Here is a 20,908-nt window from a genome sequence, read left to right on the forward strand (position 1 = left end):
CAGGGTAGCATTGAGGTGTATACACTGATAGAAATTATAACCACTTTAAGTGATACACACACTCTCCAATATGAAGAAGCTAATTTGAAAAGCACTGTACAACTGTCATGTTGAAATTTTTTTTTGCTTTTTTTCTGTGCCACGGAAAAAACGGGGAGTAATATACCTTGTATTTTATTTACTTTGAGCCGATAAGACAATATCTACACAGATTTTGCATTAAATAAATTGGCAACCCTTCAAGTCACGTAAAGAAAACAAAATTAATCAAAACAAAATAAACGGCCGCTGGAAAGCAAAAACTAATACGTGTGCTGTTTGATAACAACAGTATTAAAACTTTTTGAATATTTTTGCAACTGTGCAAATGTAGTTCCCTTATCAGCTGGTCCATGGTATTAACTTTTTAGCGGAAAGGATTCTTGAGAACCATGGAACGTAACTCGGTGCAAACGGTGACGCTGATGAACAGTATTATTGGTGTGGGAATCCTTTCCATGCCGTTCTGCTTCCAAAAGGTGTGCAATGTGTTATTTCTTAGAGTAAATTAAGCATTATAACATTATTCTTTTCAGTGTGGAATCATTCTGTCTTTGATTCTTTTATTGTTAAGCGCGTACATCACAAAACTCATTTGTGGCTACATGATCAAATCCGCAATTATTTCTAGACGGAAAAACTTTGAACAGATTGGTATGTACGAATGATTATGTTACTTCCAGCTTTCATAAGAGATGATTCGCGTATTCCAGCATTCTGCGCATTCGGATCCTATGGAAAATTGTTGGTAGAGCTATGTGTCGTTGGCTACTTATTGGGTACCTGTGTAGCTTATTTCGTCGTCGTGGGAGATCTTGGTCCCCAGATAGCAGCTAAAATCCTATCCATGAACGAAAGCAGCACTTTGCGATCCTGGGTGATGATCGTTGTGACCGTGGTTTGCATTGTTCCTCTGGGATTGCTTCGAAACGTTGATAGCTTGGCAACGGTTTGTACCGCTTCGCTCGGATTCTACCTTTGTCTGGCACTCAAGGTGGTGGCTGAGTCTAGTGAGCAAATCAGTAAACCCGGATGGTTTGATAATCTGGCCCTATGGAGGACGGAAGGGATTCTCCAGTGTTTACCAATTTTCAGCATGGCGCTGTCGTGTCAAATGTGAGTATTGAAGCAACTGTTGACAATCGTAAAGATTTACGTCCTTATTTTGCAGGCAACTGTTTGAAATATACGCCACAATGCCAACCACTTCACTGGACAAAATGAACCGAGTGGTCCAACGCTCAACAAATTTCTGTGCCTGTATTTACAGTCTGATTGGATTTTTCGGATATGTTGCCTTCAATGGGCATCATTTTTCGGGCAACATTTTGGTCAACTTCTCGCCGTCGTTTGTCTCGGATATCATCAAAATCGGTTTCGTGCTATCAGTTGCCTTCAGCTTTCCACTTGCAATTTTCCCCTGCCGCGTCAGCTTATACTCGTTGCTCTACAAACGATCGCACTCCGATACTCACTTTTACATTCCCGAGTCCAAATTCCGTCCGCTGACGCTATTGATTGTGGGAGCAGCATTGATACTAGGACTATTGATTCCTTCGATTGAGGTAGTAATTGGACTGGTCGGATCAACGATTGGAGTGGCGATTTGTATTATCATTCCGGCAGCCTGTTATATGCATATTTGCAGGACCAATATATCCGAGAAACAGTTGGCGCAGGTCATGATTGTATTCGGTTTCCTGATAATGGTGCTTGGTACATACGCGAATTTAGATGCCATTGATCGTGTTCCAGTGGAAAAGTATGAAGGTGTTATCGAGAAAAAAATAACACCTCTGCCAGTAATTGTAGTGGATCGACCTGTTGAGAATGTGGACGAGAAAATTGAGGAATTGAAACCAAAGCAGGAACTAATACAAGAAGTGAAGGAGGTGCCATTGGTTACTGAAAAGATTGTGTCCAAAAATGAGGTGCCAGCAATAGCGCAAAGTATAAAACAAGGAGAAGCTGTCACTGTGATGATTGAGAAAGTAATTCCTCCCCCCGAATCACCACCAATCGAGAAGAAGCCTGATGGCAAAACAGATACAGTCAATCTGGACGCGATACTGAAGGAGGAGAAAGAGATTGCCGTCGAGGAGAAAGATAAGATCCAGAAGGAAATTATAGAACTGCAAAGTGCAAAGAAGGAGCTGGAAGCTCAGGTTCAAAATATCAAAGAACAGTTGGTGAAAAAGAATGAAGAAACCCAACAATTGGTGCTGAAGAAGTTCGATGAAATTGCGGAGAAAATCGATCAGAAAGCTTCCAAAGAGAAAGAAGTTTCTACAAATACTGCCAAACCGATGATAGAAGCGTCGCAGAGCGACGGAAAGGTATTGGGACCGTCTGACGTTAAGAAAGATCCGATTGTTCGAATGCTGACTGAGCAAGGAAAACTGAATGCCAAACCAAATGACACCATTGTTCAAAACGTGGAGAAGAGGTTTGAAATTAAACAGAAGATAACTTCTCAAGCAGTTGAAGTGAAACTATCCGATAATACAACGAACAACGAGACAGATTTGAAGACTGATCAGCAAAGATTGAATGAAAATGTGAAAACTTCAACAGCTACTCCCGTTGCGTTGGCAGCGGAAAAGAAAGAAGAAAAGGCGGAACCACTTCCGCCACTTCCAATAGAACAGGAAAAAGAACCGGAGGTGTTGAACCTAGTTAATCCAATAGAGAAACAGCGGGAAGGGGAGACAAACGTAAAAAAAGATGAAGATGCGGGCTCCCAACGAGATTTGCTTTCCGTGAGGAATAAAAGAAACACATTCAAATACAAAACGGAAGATTCTGTTTTAGATTCCACTTCAGATGAGAAGGATGAAAATTGTAATAAAAAGACTGGCCAGGAACATTCGGACAACGGTGGGGGAGACAGACTCGAGCAGCAGTTCCAGAAGAATCACCAAATCATTGAGGATATAATAGGGAAAGATAAGCTCTTGAATATGATAAGGAGTGATGTGTTGATGGATGAGAGTAAATTATTCAAGAAATAAATGTGTATTTTATTTTTTAACTATTCTCTTATTGAGCCTATATTTTTCGAATGTCTCATGTTAATACCAAATTCAACTCATAACAAATTCATTCTAGTTTAAATATTGAAAATGAGTCTAGTGAAAATTACGAGCGACAAGTTCGTTGAAAAACGTGGACGACAATGAGCGAAGTAGTTAATGTTCATGCTCTCGGGAGGGATATTGGAAATCGCCTTTTTGTATCATTCGTTTAACGCGTGAACTTTATCTGTATCCCTCTCCACATCAAACGATAGCGTGTCCTGGCTACCTTTTTTTTTGTGCTGCCGCCTAGTGGTAGCTCCATATCATTGTACACGTGCTAGTCCATACATTAGTGCCCTCTTACATAATAAAGTACAAGTTTTTTGAAAAAGTATACATCGACCCTTTTTTTACGCGGGGGATACGTACCACGTAAAAAACCGCGTTAATTTGAAAATCCGTGTGAGGGAATATGAGAGAGAGATTTAATATTACTAAGGATAATTGGAAAATTCGCGTTAATTAGAAAACCCGCATTGAATGGAAAATCCGCGTATAGAAAACCGCGATAATGGGAGAATCCGAGCAAAAAAAACCCGGAAAACCTTGGGTTGGAATTTTACTTCTTATTTTGCGGCACAGGTCGACTGCCTGAAGCGTAAGATAAATGTTGATCCTGTAGATTCTTATAAACGCAGTGCTGAGCAGGATTGTCATTAAAAAATCTTTGTTTTTTATATGAAAAAAATCTTTCATCTTAGTTTTCACGCCAGAAAATATGTCTGTATGACAATTAAAAGTAAGCGCAGCCGTCATCCTTAGTGGAGAAAGTTTTGCTACTGGCAAGCGAAACCAAATCACATACAAAATTCCATAACGACATTTACATTCATGGTGACTAAATAATCGAAATAAACTCTATCTGTTAATCTGAACAACCTCGAAAAGAGTAGCACTGCTTCATTATGATCAAGATTAGCGTTTGGGGCACAACCTTAACACCTGCTTCACCACAGCGTTTGGGGCACAACCTTAACACCTGCTTCACCATAGCGTCAGTTCAATGCATTGATGACAGAAAACAAACAATGTTAACTGCTTGGAAAAAGGCTGAATATTTGCCTCAGCAGAGATTCATTACTAATACCCTAGCGTAAATAATTCCCTCCCGCTATCTCCCCTCCTTCTTTATTTTTATCATTACGACTGCATAATTTGCATCGCAAAACAATCGTCAATCATAGCATAAAAAACAAGCGATTGTTGCATCATTACAGGGCCAATGTACACGAAAGCAGATACAAATGGGGTTTCAGCGTAGCGAAGATGCAGTATTTTTACGTACGGATTATGAAGCACGCACGTACGCACACAAATATCCATATATCGATGGCTTGAAGTATCTAAATATACACAAACTTATCCCCGTTTTGCGCTCTTCTTCACAGAAGCCATTTCTGTTAATATAGTCAGTCTAGATTAGCTTAGCTATCATCCTTTTTGGAGAGAGTTTTCCTACCGTCATGCGAAACCAAATCACTGACCGAATTCCAGAACATTTATTTTCTTGGTGAGCTGACGATAGCCTAGCTTGATGATTCTCCACACAATTGTGTATCTAGAACCTTAATGCAATGGCGTCAGTTTGATGCAATGATTGCAATGCCAGAGACATCAACGAGTAAGTAATTTGGTCGCGTCCACACCTCAATCCGAAACGAAGACACGTGATGACGCAAGCCAAGGAAGAACAAGCGAAACGGCTGAAAGTCTTTTAAATAAAGACAAAAAAATGATATTCATTGCTTTGAATACAGAACGATACTGAAAGTTCGCCTTCCTTCCTTGCTTAAGACTTTAAATTTCTTCAGTTCATTCGTCTCTAACCTTCAAAAAGGCCCTTGGAAAACTTTACTTTATCCATCATATTACTCCTCCACCCCCATTGCCTTGAGAAAGGTATTCGATCCCTCGCCGTCTAGCTCGCCCAGCAACGATGTTGTTCAGTCGATTTCCTCACGAAGAATGAAAGTTTGCCTCAGCGCGATCCACTGTTTATACTCTAGGCAAATATTCCCCTTCGTTCTTCTTCTTTTCCTTTGTTCACGGAGACTTTACATCTTACGATTTCCCCTTCGTTGCTCGTCGATAAGTTGCTCGGTATTAACAGCTCTGTTCGGGAAAGCACACAAATGGACAGAACAAATGTATGAGGAAATGGGAATGCTTCCAACTTTCATCAATTTAAACCATGTACAGGCTATGGGATTGTAATGTATAGCTTATCAAACAAAACTTAGGGAATTTCCGATTCGTTTGGTATGTAAATCGCCAAAATCCGTTCGCGGCAAAGATAGTTATTAACGTTAACTTTATTTCATAAAAACTTGACCTGTTTTCTGATTTGAAACCCTTAATGAAAGACGTAGTTCTACGTCAAAATCATTTTTTGGACCACCGTAAAATGAAAATTGGCACCCTAATAAAAAAAAATAAAAAAATACGGGTGTAATGTTTTGCAATAAAGAACACAATTACCACTTTTGACGAAAATCTGAGAACCCCTATATCGGTTTGGCATGGAATGGCTGTATTATTATTTTGACGATTATTCTATGAAATCGTCATAGCATCATAGAAGTAATGAAATTGAAAATAGCATGTTGAAGTAAGAATTCAAAACTGAATAACTGTCAACGCATGAACAATGAACATGAAGTTGTTATTAACATGTGTATGTTTCATTTCATACTTATACTTTTCATTTGAATTCCCGTCATTCAACCGTTTCACGATGCATTGCAGAAGATGGTCCAAAAACTTATTTGGCTGCTCCGCCCAGCTCAGTAGTTTCTGTTTTTTTTCAGCTTCAATACCAACGTTGATATCTTGTGGCTTCATCAGTCGATGTTCAAAATCTCCAAAATCTAATCCTGCGACATTAAATTTTATGTTATGTTCTGGGCATATATTACATCACCATCTTTCACCTGAAAAAAAATTTAAATATGATCGATAACAGACAAAGTATTTTTGTTCCCAAGGAAGTAGTCTTCAATGTTCTGAACGTCATAATCCCCAGCCTGGTCAGCTGCCTCACTTGTATAGACCGCTTTATCCTAACAGAGACTAGATCGATTTTCTAGTCCGTGTAAGAAAACCGACTCCTGCTGTACACAATTGCACGAGAAAGTCGAAGCTTCCATTTCAACGCTACTTGGACTAACTAAATATTGACAAATGTATGTATTTCTATATAACAATAAAATGGAAGTGCTCAAATCAAACCTTTTTTTTTGTGACGCGACCAATATTTTGTTTCTCAATTTGAGCTCTTAATGTGTAACTGAAATTCGTAATCAAACGTAACGAAATTCGAAATTCGTATCGATGGTTCTTTTTGTTATTTTCAGTCCTTACAACCTCAAATCAAAATGGAATTTATCGACAGTATGAGCGGATTTTTTAACTTCACATTTACTGTGCTTTAGTAAGAAAAAGACAAACAGTGTAATTTATTGTAACGCTAACCGATTCTTGTACGACGCAGACTTTTGCAACTTTTCAACTTTGATCGAAACTTGGACGAATTCTAGAAAATCTGTAATTTGGAATTAAAAAAAAAATCCAGATGTACGCAGTAGTTTCTTAGTTCCAAATGGGAGGTTATCTCTATCAAAGAAATCCATAACAAGAAGCCTCAAATATTTTTTTTATGAATTGTTTCAAAATTATTTGTATTGTATCATTTTTTGAAAAGATAATAGGGTTTCTATGCCTTTCTGAGAAAAAAAACATTTGTATTGTTCTACTCACAGAGGTTTTTTCCTATTCATAAACACAGCTCATTGACACTTTACGTTGCCGAGCCAGTTGAAAATGAATTTAGATAGAAAACTAGACTATAAGAAGGGGAGTTTTATGAATTCATTGAATGTCATTGCACTCACCCCTTTGTTTCGTTGGGATGTAATTTGTTCACAATTGTCTAGCTGATTATGCAGATATGCTACGTCTGGATATTTTTTAGGGGATGGATTATCGTTCTACAGATGATAGAAAGTCAGTTATCACAAAAAAAAAAACTTTGCTTCTATCTTTGTCAGGAAAAAAAGACTGGAGTGAATGAAGTTACACTCAAACCATTCCTATGTTCGATGAAAAATAGCGCCTATAGGAAAACATGCTAATTCACTGGAAGGTGTACGTACCATTTCTGGAGAAAATTGGATCTCGCGCAAGATACACAAATTATTTTTGAATTTGTTACATGAAGCATTAGTTTCTTCCATGTTGCATTTTCTTACATTTGCATTTTAAATATGCATGATGACGTTCCGAGAAGCCAGGATGCACCATTCACTCGTTAAAAATGCATGCAGTTTTCCGCTTGTCTGTGGAAAATTGGATCACCAATGATGACATGTGCTGTTTTCTTGTGAGGGCATATTATACTGAAGAGCTCTTCTCTTTTGCTCAAATTGGTACAACATAATATAAGGGGACTGCAATGTTTATTTTCGACAATTTTTTTTCAAAGGATATTAACGGAATTTATAACTTATAAGCGAATCAGTACTAGCTTGCCCTTTTTTCACGGTTATCGAGGTTTTATTATTTCAAAGAGTTGACTGCCAGGCACATTGATCATGGTTTGCGCCCAAGGGTCCACCGATGGCCTCCACGACGCTGTATCCATGTCGAGCGCCGGTTACCGTTAACCATTGAAACGAGCATAGTCGTTTCAAATAGAGTTTAAGTAGATTTGACGCCTAGTAGTAGACAACCTATTGGAATCAGACTTAAGTAATAAATCGATGTAGACTCCATATTCAAAAAATGACGCGGCGGGAATTAAGTCACGAACAATATTCGTGAAACCGGAAGCAGTAAGGAAAAAGGACAGAAAAAAGTATTCTAGAATATTCGATAGGTTTCGAATTCACGAAACAAAACCGACTCGATCTTTTCCTTCTGAGCCGCCGAGCGAATCAGTTGATTCTTAGAGTGTTAAATTTCAATAGTTATTTTGGTGAGATAATATTTAGTCAAGTAAAGTTTTGGTAATTTAATTAGAAATTCCTATTCCAGAAATTTTCGGAGTTTTTTTAATATTAAAAAAATCGTGAGCTTGTGTGGAATCGAAGAAACAATAGAAGTGAGTCGTTTATTGAATTAGACAATAGGTTTTTTGTGTAACTTTAATTTTATTTGTGAATAGGATTATTGTAGAACAATTCTACAAGGAATACGGTTGCAGCAGTTTTTGCGCACCAAGTGAACGGAGGTAAATTTAAAACTAGAAAAACATATATATTTTCGGTAGAAGACAGGGCATTAATGACACCATTAATTTATGTAGCCTTGTGGCTCCGCGTCCGGAGTATATTCAATTCATCATTGTGAATCGGTGCGTCGGTAGAATCCCCCGGAGTGGCCTATCGTCTAGTAGTTGCGTACTACTATAGGCCATTTTGGAGTGCGTTGGTCATCGGTGAGGAAGCTCGGTCCCACGGCTGCCGAACGCTACAAGCGGCAACACTCCACCGTGGTTTTGCCTCAGTCAAGGGAAAAGACTGCCAACGCAAGCGAGATTCCCGAAAACTCACGTCGGTGAACGGAACGGTGTGCGAGCGCATCAGCAAACATCAGGCTGCTCCATCGTTCCATCACCGGTGCTGCAACGTCATCGTTCGATTCGTGAGTACCCTGAAACAAAAGTGTGCGCACCAAAACCCCTTCCAAGTAGGGAAAACCATTATAGAGATTGGATATACACATAGAGTAGGGCTAAGAGTGACGTCATAGTTAGGAGTTAGGTTTAATTTGGAAAAAATAGACGATTAAAAGAAGGAAAGTTTCTGGATTAGTTTTTTTTTTTTTAATTTCACTTAATTTTTAGTGAGTTAATCTAACTGATTTGGTTGTGTCCGAAATAGAAAATTTCGGATCGGTTGTAAGTTGGTTGAAAGGTCAATTGAAGGTGGATACTGTCGCGTGGCCAAGCGAAAACGCTAGTCCGGGCAACCATAACTTTGAATCCCGACAGAAGGCCGTGGTCCTCTGGCGCGAAAGTCGGAGATTTTGAAGACCCGAGCAGGATCCCCCTTACACCATCATGGCAGTCAACGTGTTAATGTTCCCACCGCAAGTCTGTCAAACACCAGAAGTCTAATGAGGATACGTCCATTTAATCCCCAATCAAATGGCTTCCATTTCAATCATATTTACGAAGCGGTCACCGAGTGGTGGAAGCCGTCAGCCTGCGTACGATAGCAAGAGCTGATGGGCGCAGTTGATCCGTGTGAGTATATGAATGACACAGTGGATGTCAACGTCTATCTTCAGCCGCTTTTTCTGAATGATTGTTCACAGTTTGGGCGATCTGGGATCGATTCTTAGAAGATTGATCTTTTCCATTCCGATTTCCGATTTTTTGGATCGATCTTTTATACTCGATAAAATCGAGAAAATCGACTTTTTTGCTTTCGATCTTTTCGATCTTTTTGTAAATTTGTTTTTCAGTATACATCGATGTTTTATCTCACCAAATGTCACCTAACATTTTTTTGAACATAATGTCAACATTTAGAGTGCTTCTTCTACGATTTACTTCTATTCAAATGCTGACGGAGACGGAACTAGAGGCAGCTACTGAGGGGATAAACTGTGAACAATTGCGCATAGGATCAATGAACCTGATGTTGACATGAATTACAGGCGAAAGATTGTTTCCTGGATCTGGCGCCAAAATCAAGAATCTGCTTCGACTAAATGACAGATGTATGGCACGATTGGCCCTTAATGTCAGCTGAGTTTTGGGCGGTTGTTGAATTTCTAATTATGCTTTTTCAATTAATTTATTTAATAAAACGAACTATCTGACAGCACAAGATAAATGCCCTGTGGCTATGGCCTTCATGCTGAGAAACAAAACAAAATGCTTTTGATATTCAAATAAAAATATGAAATTTGTTTTCCCTGTTCAACGAAAAGATGACATTCATATAGAACAAGCATATTCGAAAAAAAGCTTTTAATTTTTCAAAAATCGTTTCGGTAAAGATCGATTTAGCAAAGATAGATTCTTTAGTACCGATTTAGTCAGTGGATTGATCCCTAAGCCGTTTGGAAAATCGATTCGATAAGATCGATCTTTCTATAAAGATCGTCCAATCCTAGCTCCGCCCTTCATCCCATGGCGCGGGACGATGAGGCTACCTTGCTCTCGGTCTCCCTCTTCAGCTTCTGCTGCACTTTACAGTAGCGCAGCTCTGTCGGACAATCAGAGTTAGGCTTCCGCCATTCTCCTGAAGAAAGATGATGTTATGAATGCCTAATCGGCTATATCGGGAGGACACGAAGTGCCTCACGATATCCTACTTCTTTGCGCTCTGGGGAGGAATTGGCAGTAAGAACAAAGTATCGGACGTAGTAGTTTCACAGTTTTCGCCAAGGCGGTTGCAAATTAACTGAAAAGGGCGTCGATGCATTTTTGTAAAAGGTCGTAGGATTTATGAAAAATATGGTCTATTAAATTATATTTCACAGTTTTTTTTATCGCCAACCGAAATTAGTCAATTTTTTTTAATGCATACATTATACTAACAGTTTAGTTAGCGAAAATTTTATTGTCTGATTGAACAATATATACAAGATTAAAACAGAGGCAATTAGACCTATGTTTGAGGTCTGAATTTGGAAGTAGCATTGCGTTATAGAACCCCGACGATGGACGTGTTTCACAAACAAAAGAAACTCACCCGTGCAAACGGAAAATTCCCAGGTCGTTCCTAAACTTGGTCGGTTGGCTTGAAATTTTAGCATGCGAAATCATCATCCGCTTCACGAGCGTTTAATCAATCTGCATCTAGACATCCACCATCCAACATGAGTGTTATTAGGGCACACAAATGCTGCGAGGTGATGCTTTCAGTTCACACGGCAGGTTTTGTCGCTCATCAAATATGCCGAAGTACTCGCAGAGGAAGTCCAAATTATTCGCATTCAGAGTACGTAAGATAGGTAAACTTTTCCACGAATAAGAGAAGCTTCCCCCGGTTGCAGATCCTTGAGTAAAAGTTTATCTTTCCGGATCGACTTGAGCGCGCTGTGAATATTCCATCGGGGAAGCTTGTTTACTGAAAACTCGAAATAGGCACGTTCATCACGCACTGCGATTTTTTCACGTCGAGGCTGGCGGATGACTCAACTCCCGAAATTAGTTTTATGCGTGCGGATGTACCTTGAGCACACAAACTAGTAGAATTAGTGGAAACATTCCTCCAGTTCAGCCAAACTCGAACAGTTCTTGGAGTCGCAAAAGGATAACTTATCCGCTTAGCTTAGATAAATAGATGCGGTTTACTGGTACAATGTTTATCATTCGCATCATGAGAAAAGTTTCCGAGATAAAACTGATGAGAAGGAGAGAAGAATAAAAATAAATCTGCTTCGCTTTCTTCCGCTGGTAGTACTTTCAATGAAGACAGGAAATTGCTCCCGCGCGAATTGATTTTTTTTAAATTGACCGGCATTAATTTAAAATGGGCTGTAACAACAACAAATTATGCAACAATCGTCCCTTCACATGAGGTAATTAGTACAGAAGCCCAAACAATAGTAGAACAGGTAAATATACCGAGTGAAAATTACTAGTTAATTGTTGCATATCGTTAATAGCGTCATGGAAAAGACCTACTGATGATGGGTAAAAACAATTCATTTATTTCCCCAACTAGTTAGGTGGCCATCGCAATCGTATGTGGTATCAACTGAAGCACAATGATGCTGAACAATGATAAAATCCATTGTACTGACGGCTCGTAGATGAGGATTTTTAATCGGATGATCGGTTGTGTAATCACTGAAACTACCTGCGGGTATTGTGTTTCCCAATTAAATTTAGTTACCGGCTGGTGCCAGATGTCATGTTCCATTTTGTAATCTCTCACATCCCAATCAAAACTCAGTCAAGACCGTTGAAGATTTTTCTATTGAATAATAGTTATTAACTATCATTGCATGGTATGCGAAGCGTGTTGTTCGGGAATAGAATGTAAACGCCAATACAAATGCTTAACCCTCCTGTACTCGCGTGCAAAATCGTAACACGTATACTCGCGCACGGTGTCACAGACCGAAAATTGCACTTCTCTGTAATGTTGCCATTGTGTATTTTTCAGGCTTTATTGGCATTTATTTGAAGAAGAGGGTATGATTGAATGAAAAAGCTCCAAAACATATGTTTTCTTCGTCTTTATTATGTTTTAATTGTCATCTAATTCAGCCTCCTCAAAATAGAGTAATTTTTGATACTCCAACACAAATAACAAAATTCGAATTTTTCACTGTTTTATATTAAAAGTAAGCAACTGGATATAATTCATGGAAGTATAAAGAGCTATAAAATAACATAAAAACGTATTAATCGATTGTGGTTTCATTGGAGTAAGAATCAGAACATAGCATAACTTGTTAGAGCTGATTATGAAATCGATAAACCGTTACGAAATTGTGTGCAATTAACTTTTTCTCTCACGATCTAGTTCTCATTGACTTTCTTTAATTATAAAATGTAATACCATCTGTTCAAATTAGTCATTAAAGCACAACGTAAGGAATAAAAAGCACGGTATTTTCAATCGTTCCCCGAAAGTGTGAAATTCTCGAATATTCTTCGAGAATTTTTTCTATCCAATTGTGCAGATTACGCGTACAATTAGTTTAGCGTATCAACTGATTTCTTAGTGGAAAAGAACAGTTTTATTTCAATTCCCGTCTAATGGGATTTTCGTTGAAGAAAATCGCCATTTTTGCTGCATCCGGTTCGAAGAAAAGGTTTTCGAATCGCGTAACCCGAAGATACCAGTTTAAACCCGTCTACTTGTCGAAGTAAGTTCCCCGTCCCCAACATTTTGGTGCCAGTGACCAGGATCCATCCTGGAAGCATCGTTCCCGTCCCGTCACATGTGTTGCGCATAACCTCGCACACCAACACGTTTAATCGTTTTTGGAGTTTACTGGATTCATATTGGAAGAATCAATCCCGTCCCGTTACATGCGTGAAGCATAATCCCGTTTACCAACACGCATTGCCGTATTTGAGTTCTGGTGCTGATAATTCCCGGAAAATCGATCCCGTCCCGTTACACGTGTTGCGCATAAACTAGACTGCCAACGAACATAGCCGTTTTAGAAATATTGTCGCTGATATTTACCAATAATACAAGGCCTCATTTTGAGAGGTATAAAGTGAGTACCTCTCCAATACGATTACGTGGTTTTTTGTGGTGCTTCCTGGTCCCTTTCGACCGTTTCAGCTTCATCGCCGTCGTGTCTAATATCACTCCGGAAGCCGAAAATACTATCTACAGAGAATGCCAGACGAAAGGAGATTGAAGGCGAAGGAAGCGAAGCAGAAAAATTCCATCAAAGCTATGGATAGAGTGATCCAGTTTATCCTGAATTATGATCCCGAGAGACAGCAAGGCGAAATTCCTCATCGGCTGGAACGCCTTGAGAAGATTTGGGAAACGTTTGAAATCGTTCAATCCGAATACGAAGAACTGAATGATAGTGAAGATTTTTCAGCGATAAGTGAACAAATCAGAGTTCAGATGGAAGAAAAATATTTCGAAGCGAAGGCTGCTTTGGTTTCGATGCTGCCCCTTGCTGCTCCCGTCGCACCCGCGTACCCCGCTGCGGCTCGTGAGGCACCTGGTCCTAACAACGTGAAGCTTCCCACCATCACACTTCCCGAGTTTGACGGCGACTTCAACAATTGGTTGACGTTCCACGACACGTTCCGGTCCATGATCCATGCGTCCACGGAGATTTCATCCGTCCAAAAATTTCACTATTTGAGAAAAAAAAAGAGTCCTTGAAAGGAGAAGCAGCAAGCCTGATCCAGTCCATCGCGATTACTGCTAATAACTACACCGTCGCTTGGGATACGTTAGTGCAGCGCTATTCAAACAAGGCCCTACTGCGTAAGAAGTACATCCGTGCTCTGTTGAAGTACCCGAAGATTTCCAACCAGTCCGTTGATGCCCTCCACAAAATTGAGGACGATTTCCAGCGTCACACCAAGATTTTAGAGCAGCTTGGTGAGCCCGTCGAGCATTTCAGTTCAATACTGATGGAGCTATTAGAGGATAAACTAGATGATGCCTCTCTAGCTGCGTGGGAAGAGTTTATCGCCACCGAAAATCAACCCACTTTTAACAAGATGATTGAGTTCCTTCAAAGACGAGCCCGCATACTAGAGACGATATCGGTTAATCGTCCACACCACAACCAAGTGAAGTCAGCGAATCAATCCTCCATCTCGAAGCGTCCCAGTAATCCCCGTGTGAGTTCCAACGCAGCTGCAGAAGTTTCACCGAAAACATATCCACTATGTCCAGCCTGTGAGAAGCAAAAACACCCCCTGTTTGATTGCTCCGTCTTCAACAACATGGATGCAAAAAGTCGTATGAAGGTTGTGATTGAGAAAAAGTTTTGTATCAATTGCTTCCGTAGCGACCATTTCGCTCGCTCATGCCGATCGAAGTTTACGTGTAAAAATTGTTCGAAGCGTCATCATTCGATGATTCATCCTGGACCATACGAGCTAAGCTCGACCATTCCCGAAGAGAATGCTGTTAAAGGATCATTCACATCTAGGGCTACCAATCCGGGTCCCTCCAGCGTTCTCACCGTTTCTGCTGTTCCTACCGACAGTTCCCCGTGTGTGAAGACAGTACTCCATCCTACCAGCGTTCTTCTGACCACAGTTGTGTTGATGGTAGTAGATGCTTACGGTCAAGAGCACGTCGCCCGTGTCATGCTGGATACCGGCTCTCAACCAAATGCCATTAGCGAGCGTCTGTGCCAACAACTTCATTTGAGCCGTAGGTCTGTCAACGTGCCAATTGCCGGTGTAGATGGGACCGTTACAAATGCAAAACATGAAGTATCTGCTGAAGTTAGATCACGTGTATCCGATTTCCATGAAGTGCTCGATTTTTTTGGTATTGCGGAAAGTTACATGCGATACTCCATCCGTACCGTTCAGTACGTCTGAACTGGAGCTTCCCGATGACATTGCCTTAGCCGACCCCGATTTTGGAACTCCTCGTAGAGTGGATATGATAATAGGTGCTGCTCATTTCTATTCCTTCTTGCGGAAAGGAAAGTTTCGCATAGCAAACCTTTTGTTTATCGAAACCGTGTTTGGGTGGATTGCGTCAGGAAAGATCGAGAGTAACCGTGAACATTCAAAGCAAGCGATAGCAACTTGTCATGTGGCGACAGTTGTACCAATCGATGAACTGCTGCAGCGATTTTGGCAGCTAGAAGATGTGAGCGCTTCTAATTACTCCGTGGACGAGCAAAACTGTGAAAATTTCTATCAGAATACAGTTTCCCGTGATCCCTCTGGGCGATATATTGTTCGAATGCCCAAGCATCCCGATTTCAATAAGATGATTGGCGAATCGAAAGCCATAGCAATGCGGCGCCTTAGCTGGTTGGACAAGCGACTGCAGAAGAATGAAGAACTGAAGATTCAGTATCATGCGTTCATGAATGAGTATATTAGCCTGGGTCACATGGTTCCCGTTCCCGATGATGATGAAGCTATTTCTATCAGATGTTACCTTCCGCACCATCCCGTGATAAACCAATCAAGTTTAACGACCAAGGTTCGCGTCGTGTTCGATGGCGAAAACTAGCTCCGGACACTCACTAAACGATGCGTTGGTAGTTGGGCCAGTCGTGCAGGACAACATTCTCGACATACATCTTCGATTTCGCATGTTTATGATCGCATTAGTGGCGGATGCGGACAAAATGTACCGGCAGGTACTTATGCATCCCGATGACCGCTCGCTGCAGAGGATTTTGTGGCCACCTGGCAGTAACGGATCCGTGCAGACTTATGAGTTATGCACTGTTACGTATGGTCTCGCACCATCTTCGTTCCTCGCTACGAGAACCCTGTTACAGTTAGCTGAAGATCATGGAAATGATTACCCGAGAGCAAGCAACGCTCTGAAGAAAAATGTTTACGTTGACGACTTCATCAGCGGTGACGACACAATCGAAGGAGCAATTCTATTGCGTACGGAGTTAACGGAGATTTTGCAGAAAGGCGGATTCCGACTGCGGAAGTGGTGCTCGAATTCGCTTCCGGTTTTGGCTGGGAAGACCTGAGCTCCTTGGAACTGAATCATCTGTTAAGTTCGGACCCGATGAAACCATCAAAACTCTTGGCATCAGTTGGGAACCTGAGGCAGACGTTTTCAAAATTGAAACATCACTCATCATCGAAAATCAGGCACCTACGAAGCCCAACATCCTGTCTGCAATTGCTCAATTATTCGACCCTCTTGGATTCATTTCTCCCGTCATTGTACAGGCAAAAATTCTCATGCAACATCTGTGGCTGCTAGCCCTGGAGTGGGATACGGAAGTTCCTCCAGAAATACATCAGCAGTGGATTCGATTCGCCGAGCAATTACCACAGCTTTCCAACTTCCGTATTGATAGATACGCTCTGATTCCCGGATGTCAACGCGCCGAATTGCATTGCTTTGCAGATGCTTCGAAGGTAGCATATGGTGCTTGCGTATACATCCGTTCTGAAACAGCAAACGGTATCGTTAAAATCAGTTTGTTGACATCGAAGTCCAAGGTGGTACCCTTGAAACCGCTCAGTATTCCAAGGTTAGAACTGTGTGCGGCTCTCATCGCTTCTCGATTATATGAGAAAATTTCAACGGCATTAGATATAAATTTCTCTACTGTGGTATTTTGAACAGATTCCACTGTAGTATTGCAGTGGATGAAATCTTCCCCCAGATCCTGGAAAACCTTCGTTGCAAACCGCATTTCGGAAATTCGATTCACAACTCACGGATCGCAATAGTTCCACGTAGCTGGGAAAGATAACCCCGCTGATCTCGTTTCCCGAGGAATGTCCGCAGAAGAATTAGTAGCAAGCAAACTGTGGAAATTTGGTCCTAGCTGGTTAAAAGAAAATAGATCAAGGTGGCCGGTTCAAATCCCGCAGAAAAACCAATTACCGTCCGAGGAAATGGAGGTTAGCTCGAAAATGATCCTTACAAATCAAGTGCTCCAGTCAAAATCGTTGATCGACAGATTTTCGTGGTACTCACTCCTACTTAGTGCAGTTGGATTCTGTTTTCGTTTTATAACAACTCTCGCAGAAATACACAACAACGTAATGTCAGCAGCGTTTTGTCTGCCGCCGAGCTCCAGAATGCCAAGAAAGCCATCTTGAAGCTGGTTCAAGCTGAAACGTTCCCCGAAGATCTAAAGCGCCTGAAAAAAGGGCAAATGGTATCAGGAAAATCCTCACTTCATGTGTTAAGCCCGTTCATTGGTTCTGATGGTTTGATCCGCGTTGGTGGCCGGTTGCGCCTATCTGACGCGCCATATAATGTGAAACATCAGATCGTCATTCCCGGATTTCATCATTTTAAGCAACTTCTTCTGAAACACCAACATCGCAAGCTCATGCATGGTGGAATTATGGTCACACTCGCTGTATTACGTGATGAATTCTGGCCAATAAATGGTCGGAGAGCTGTTCGTAGTGCCATTCGAAAATGCTACGAATGCAGCAGATCTAACCCGCAACCAATTCAACAACCAATTGGCCAGCTGCCAGCTGCAAGAGTGACAGCAAATGAAGCCTTTATCTGCACAGGTGTCGATTATTGTGGACCCATTTTCCTTAAACCAAGCCATCGAAAAGCTACAGCCCGTAACTCCTACATATGTATTTTCGTATGCTTGAGTACGAAAGCTGTTCATCTGGAATTGGCGAGCGACATGAGCACGAATGCCTTCCTGATGGCTCTAGACCGTTTTATTTCGAGGAGAAATAGGCCGCAGCATATATATTCGGACAATGGTACGAATTTTATTGGTGCGAAAAATACCTTGCATGAAGTCTATTCTATGCTTAAACCAGGAGTAAACAACGACAAGATTTCCAAGCATCTATCCGATGACAACATCCAATGGCACCTGATACCACCTCGCGCTCCTAATTTCGGTGGTATCTGGGAGGCCGCGGTAAAAGTAGCCAAGAACCACTTGGTGCGCCAACTTGGTTCCTCACTGCTTTCTTTCGAAGAGCTAACAACCGTTTTAATCAAAATTGAAGGTAGCATGAACTCTCGCCCTCTATTACCGCTTTCGAGCGATCCCAACGATTTTTCTGTTTTAACTCCGGCACATTTCTTGGTGAGAAACATGATCCATCCACTACCCGAAGCAGATATCCGTGATGTTCCTCTGAACCGTCTCGACCAGTTTCAGAAGCTCCAGAAATATTCACAAAACTTTTGGTACCGCTGGCGGAATGAGTATTTGAAGGAGTTAAACCAACAATACAGTGCCAACCCGAAGCGCTATCAGATTACCGTTGGAGACATCGTCATCGTCAAGGATGAATCCCTTCCTCCAGCTCGTTGGTCTCTCGCCCGTGTTCTCGAAGTGCATCCAGGACCTGATGGAGTGACCCGAGTTGCGACCCTTCGCATGCCCAGTGGAACCTTCAAGCGTGCAGTCTCCAAAATTTGCCCATTAGAGTGTGCAACTGAAGATTAATTTTCCATCTCATGTAAAGTAGTTTTGAAATTTGATTTCAAAAGGTGGCCGGTAATGTTAGAGCTGATTGTGAAATCGATAAACCGTTACGAAATTGTGTGCAATTAACTTCTTCTCTCACGATCTAGTTCTCATTGACTTTCTTCAATTATAAAATGTAATACCATCTGTTCAAATTAGCCCTTAGAGGCGAATGAACTGAAAAGTTTAAAGCCTCTTTAACTCAACATCATCATCATCAAATTAGCATTCTTTGTGTGGACACCGACTGGACAACATCGTTGCTGGACGGGCTGGACGGCGGGGGATCGAGTGCCTTTCTCAAGGCAAGAGGGCGGAGGTGGTAGCGCTGGAGTAGAATAGAGTAGAGTTTTCAAAGGGCCTTTCTCAAGGCTAGAGACGAATGAACTGCAAAAGTTTAAAGTCTCTATAATACAATACCTTCCTTTCCTTCCTTCAAATTAGTCATTAAAGCACAACGTAAGGAATAAAAAGCACGGTATTTTCAATCGTTCCCCAAAAGTGTGAAACTCTCGAATATTCTTCGAGAATTTTTTCTATCCAATTGTGTCGTGCAGATTACGCGTACAATTAGTTTAGCGTATCAACTGTTTTCTTAGTGGAAAAGAACAGTTTTATTTCAATTCCCGTCTAATGGGATTTTCGTTGAAGAAAATCGCCATTTTTGCTGCATCCGGTTCGAAGAAAAGGTTTTCGAATCGCGTAACCCGAAGATACCAGTTTAAACCCGTCTACTTGTCGAAGTAAGTTCCCCGTCCCCATCATAACTGCATGCTCGAAACAAACATATTTTTTACATTTCATGCAGTTGTTGCGTGTTTTTCGGGTTTTTGATCGAAGAGAAGAATGTATAATGACCTTCTAGATAATTACCAGATGATAAAGGTTCTGGAATATAAAATTGGCACATTTCTAATATTCTTTGTCTCTGATTTCTTGGTAAACTAAGAATTAATGCCTTTTTTAGATGGGACATAAAAAGATGATATAAAAGGATTTTTAGGAACTTCCTTCTTTTATTGTTGTGTAAAAAAAAATATCCCCGAAACTGTAACTGTTAAAAATTACCATAAGCTACCGATTAGTTTATAGTTTACTGTTTACAATTCTTCCACAAGTGAAATTCTTTCGCAAGTATGTCTATGTATGACCATTCTTTTTAGCGAATAACTATATAAAAGTCAAACATTTATATTTTGCTTTTGAACGTATGAATCTAATGACGAATAGTTAATATGTGGATCCGTTCAATCCAGTTACAAAAGGGACTGAAATCAAATAAGAAATGTCCGGTAATAATCTCATGCATTATATTTAATAAATATTCCACGCCACTAACATTAACTTATACATTTCATTCAACAATATTCTAGAATATGAAAAAAGGCACTTGTCCAAAAAAGTTACTCCTATACTCGCGTCGGTGTGTCAGACCGAAAGTGTGAAAAAAGTGGCACACGTCCTCTTTGTACCAACACATGCGATACGCTAAACGATGACGAACGACGAATAACGAAGCTAGAGAGAATCGCAAAGTCGTAGTGTTGATATTTTCTGAGAAATGAACGAATTATTGATTTGTCGGTCTGACAGACCAATGCGCGAGTAAAGGAGTGTTAAAGCTATAAGTAAGCAGGAATAAACCAGGTCACAGTCACTTTTCTAGTGCGCTTGTGACTTCTGGTATTGCTTAGAGTGCATAGTTGAATCTTCATGTGATTACTTAGAATTATACGGATACGTTTCAACTATAATATTGATTTTCTAACATTAAATTTAAATAATAAATTCTCTTAGTACCACATTCACAAATTGATAAGTCTAAAAGAAACTTAGAAGCATCAAAAAAGCTAAAATCTTCGCTTTGGGTTATTGAGTGATACAAGAAAACGTTTATCAATTTTTTCCAGCAATGATGCTTGGAACGTACCAAATCTGCTCTAGATACTTCCGGCCTGCGACAGAGTAATCACCTCACGATTTCGGTTTGTTCATGCCATGTTTCCGAAAAAACTTTTCGCACGGCAATGAATTAAATATTTCCTACCTGCTGGAAAAAAAACGCATGGCTTGTTTCCTGCCCCTTGCCTGCCACTTCGTTACCCACAATGAGAATGGCGGTAATGCAAAGACGAGAAAAGTTAGACTGCTACTTTTGCGCTACTCATTTTTCAGACAATTAGTGCCGACTGTTGCGAATGACAATA

General features: G+C 40.6%; 2 protein-coding genes across 2 annotated transcripts; both read left to right on the forward strand.

Annotated features, from left to right (window-relative positions):
• Positions 1-238: 238 nt before the first annotated feature.
• LOC129776095 (putative sodium-coupled neutral amino acid transporter 10) lies at positions 239-3,070 on the forward strand. Its single transcript, XM_055781497.1, has 4 exons — positions 239-518; positions 576-693; positions 753-1,155; positions 1,211-3,070. Exons 1-4 carry the CDS (start codon positions 432-434, stop codon positions 3,048-3,050), a joined length of 2,448 nt encoding a protein of 815 aa, XP_055637472.1. The 5' UTR covers positions 239-431; the 3' UTR covers positions 3,051-3,070.
• A 10,365-nt stretch (positions 3,071-13,435) lies between these two features.
• Positions 13,436-15,772, forward strand: LOC129774548 (uncharacterized). The gene is made up of 3 exons (XM_055778307.1): positions 13,436-13,826; positions 13,892-15,113; positions 15,181-15,772. Exons 1-3 carry the CDS (start codon positions 13,436-13,438, stop codon positions 15,770-15,772), a joined length of 2,205 nt encoding a protein of 734 aa, XP_055634282.1.
• The last annotated feature ends 5,136 nt before the right edge of the window (positions 15,773-20,908 follow it).

Source organism: Toxorhynchites rutilus, chromosome 3, assembly GCF_029784135.1.
Source record: "Toxorhynchites rutilus septentrionalis strain SRP chromosome 3, ASM2978413v1, whole genome shotgun sequence".
In the NCBI taxonomy this organism is placed as follows: domain Eukaryota; kingdom Metazoa; phylum Arthropoda; class Insecta; order Diptera; family Culicidae; genus Toxorhynchites; species Toxorhynchites rutilus.

Excerpts from the sequence above, each read along its gene's own strand:
- LOC129776095 (XM_055781497.1), top strand. The coding sequence starts at position 432 with ATGGAACGTAACTCGGTGCAAACGGTGACGCTGATGAACAGTATTATT. Across the intron at positions 694-752 it reads GAAAAACTTTGAACAGATTG|CATTCTGCGCATTCGGATCC; the intron begins GTATGTACGAAT and ends CGCGTATTCCAG. Across the intron at positions 1,156-1,210 it reads ATGGCGCTGTCGTGTCAAAT|GCAACTGTTTGAAATATACG; the intron begins GTGAGTATTGAA and ends CTTATTTTGCAG.
- LOC129774548 (XM_055778307.1), top strand. The coding sequence starts at position 13,436 with ATGCCAGACGAAAGGAGATTGAAGGCGAAGGAAGCGAAGCAGAAAAAT. Across the intron at positions 13,827-13,891 it reads CACACTTCCCGAGTTTGACG|ATTTCATCCGTCCAAAAATT; the intron begins GCGACTTCAACA and ends GCGTCCACGGAG. Across the intron at positions 15,114-15,180 it reads TACTCCATCCGTACCGTTCA|AGTGGATATGATAATAGGTG; the intron begins GTACGTCTGAAC and ends AACTCCTCGTAG.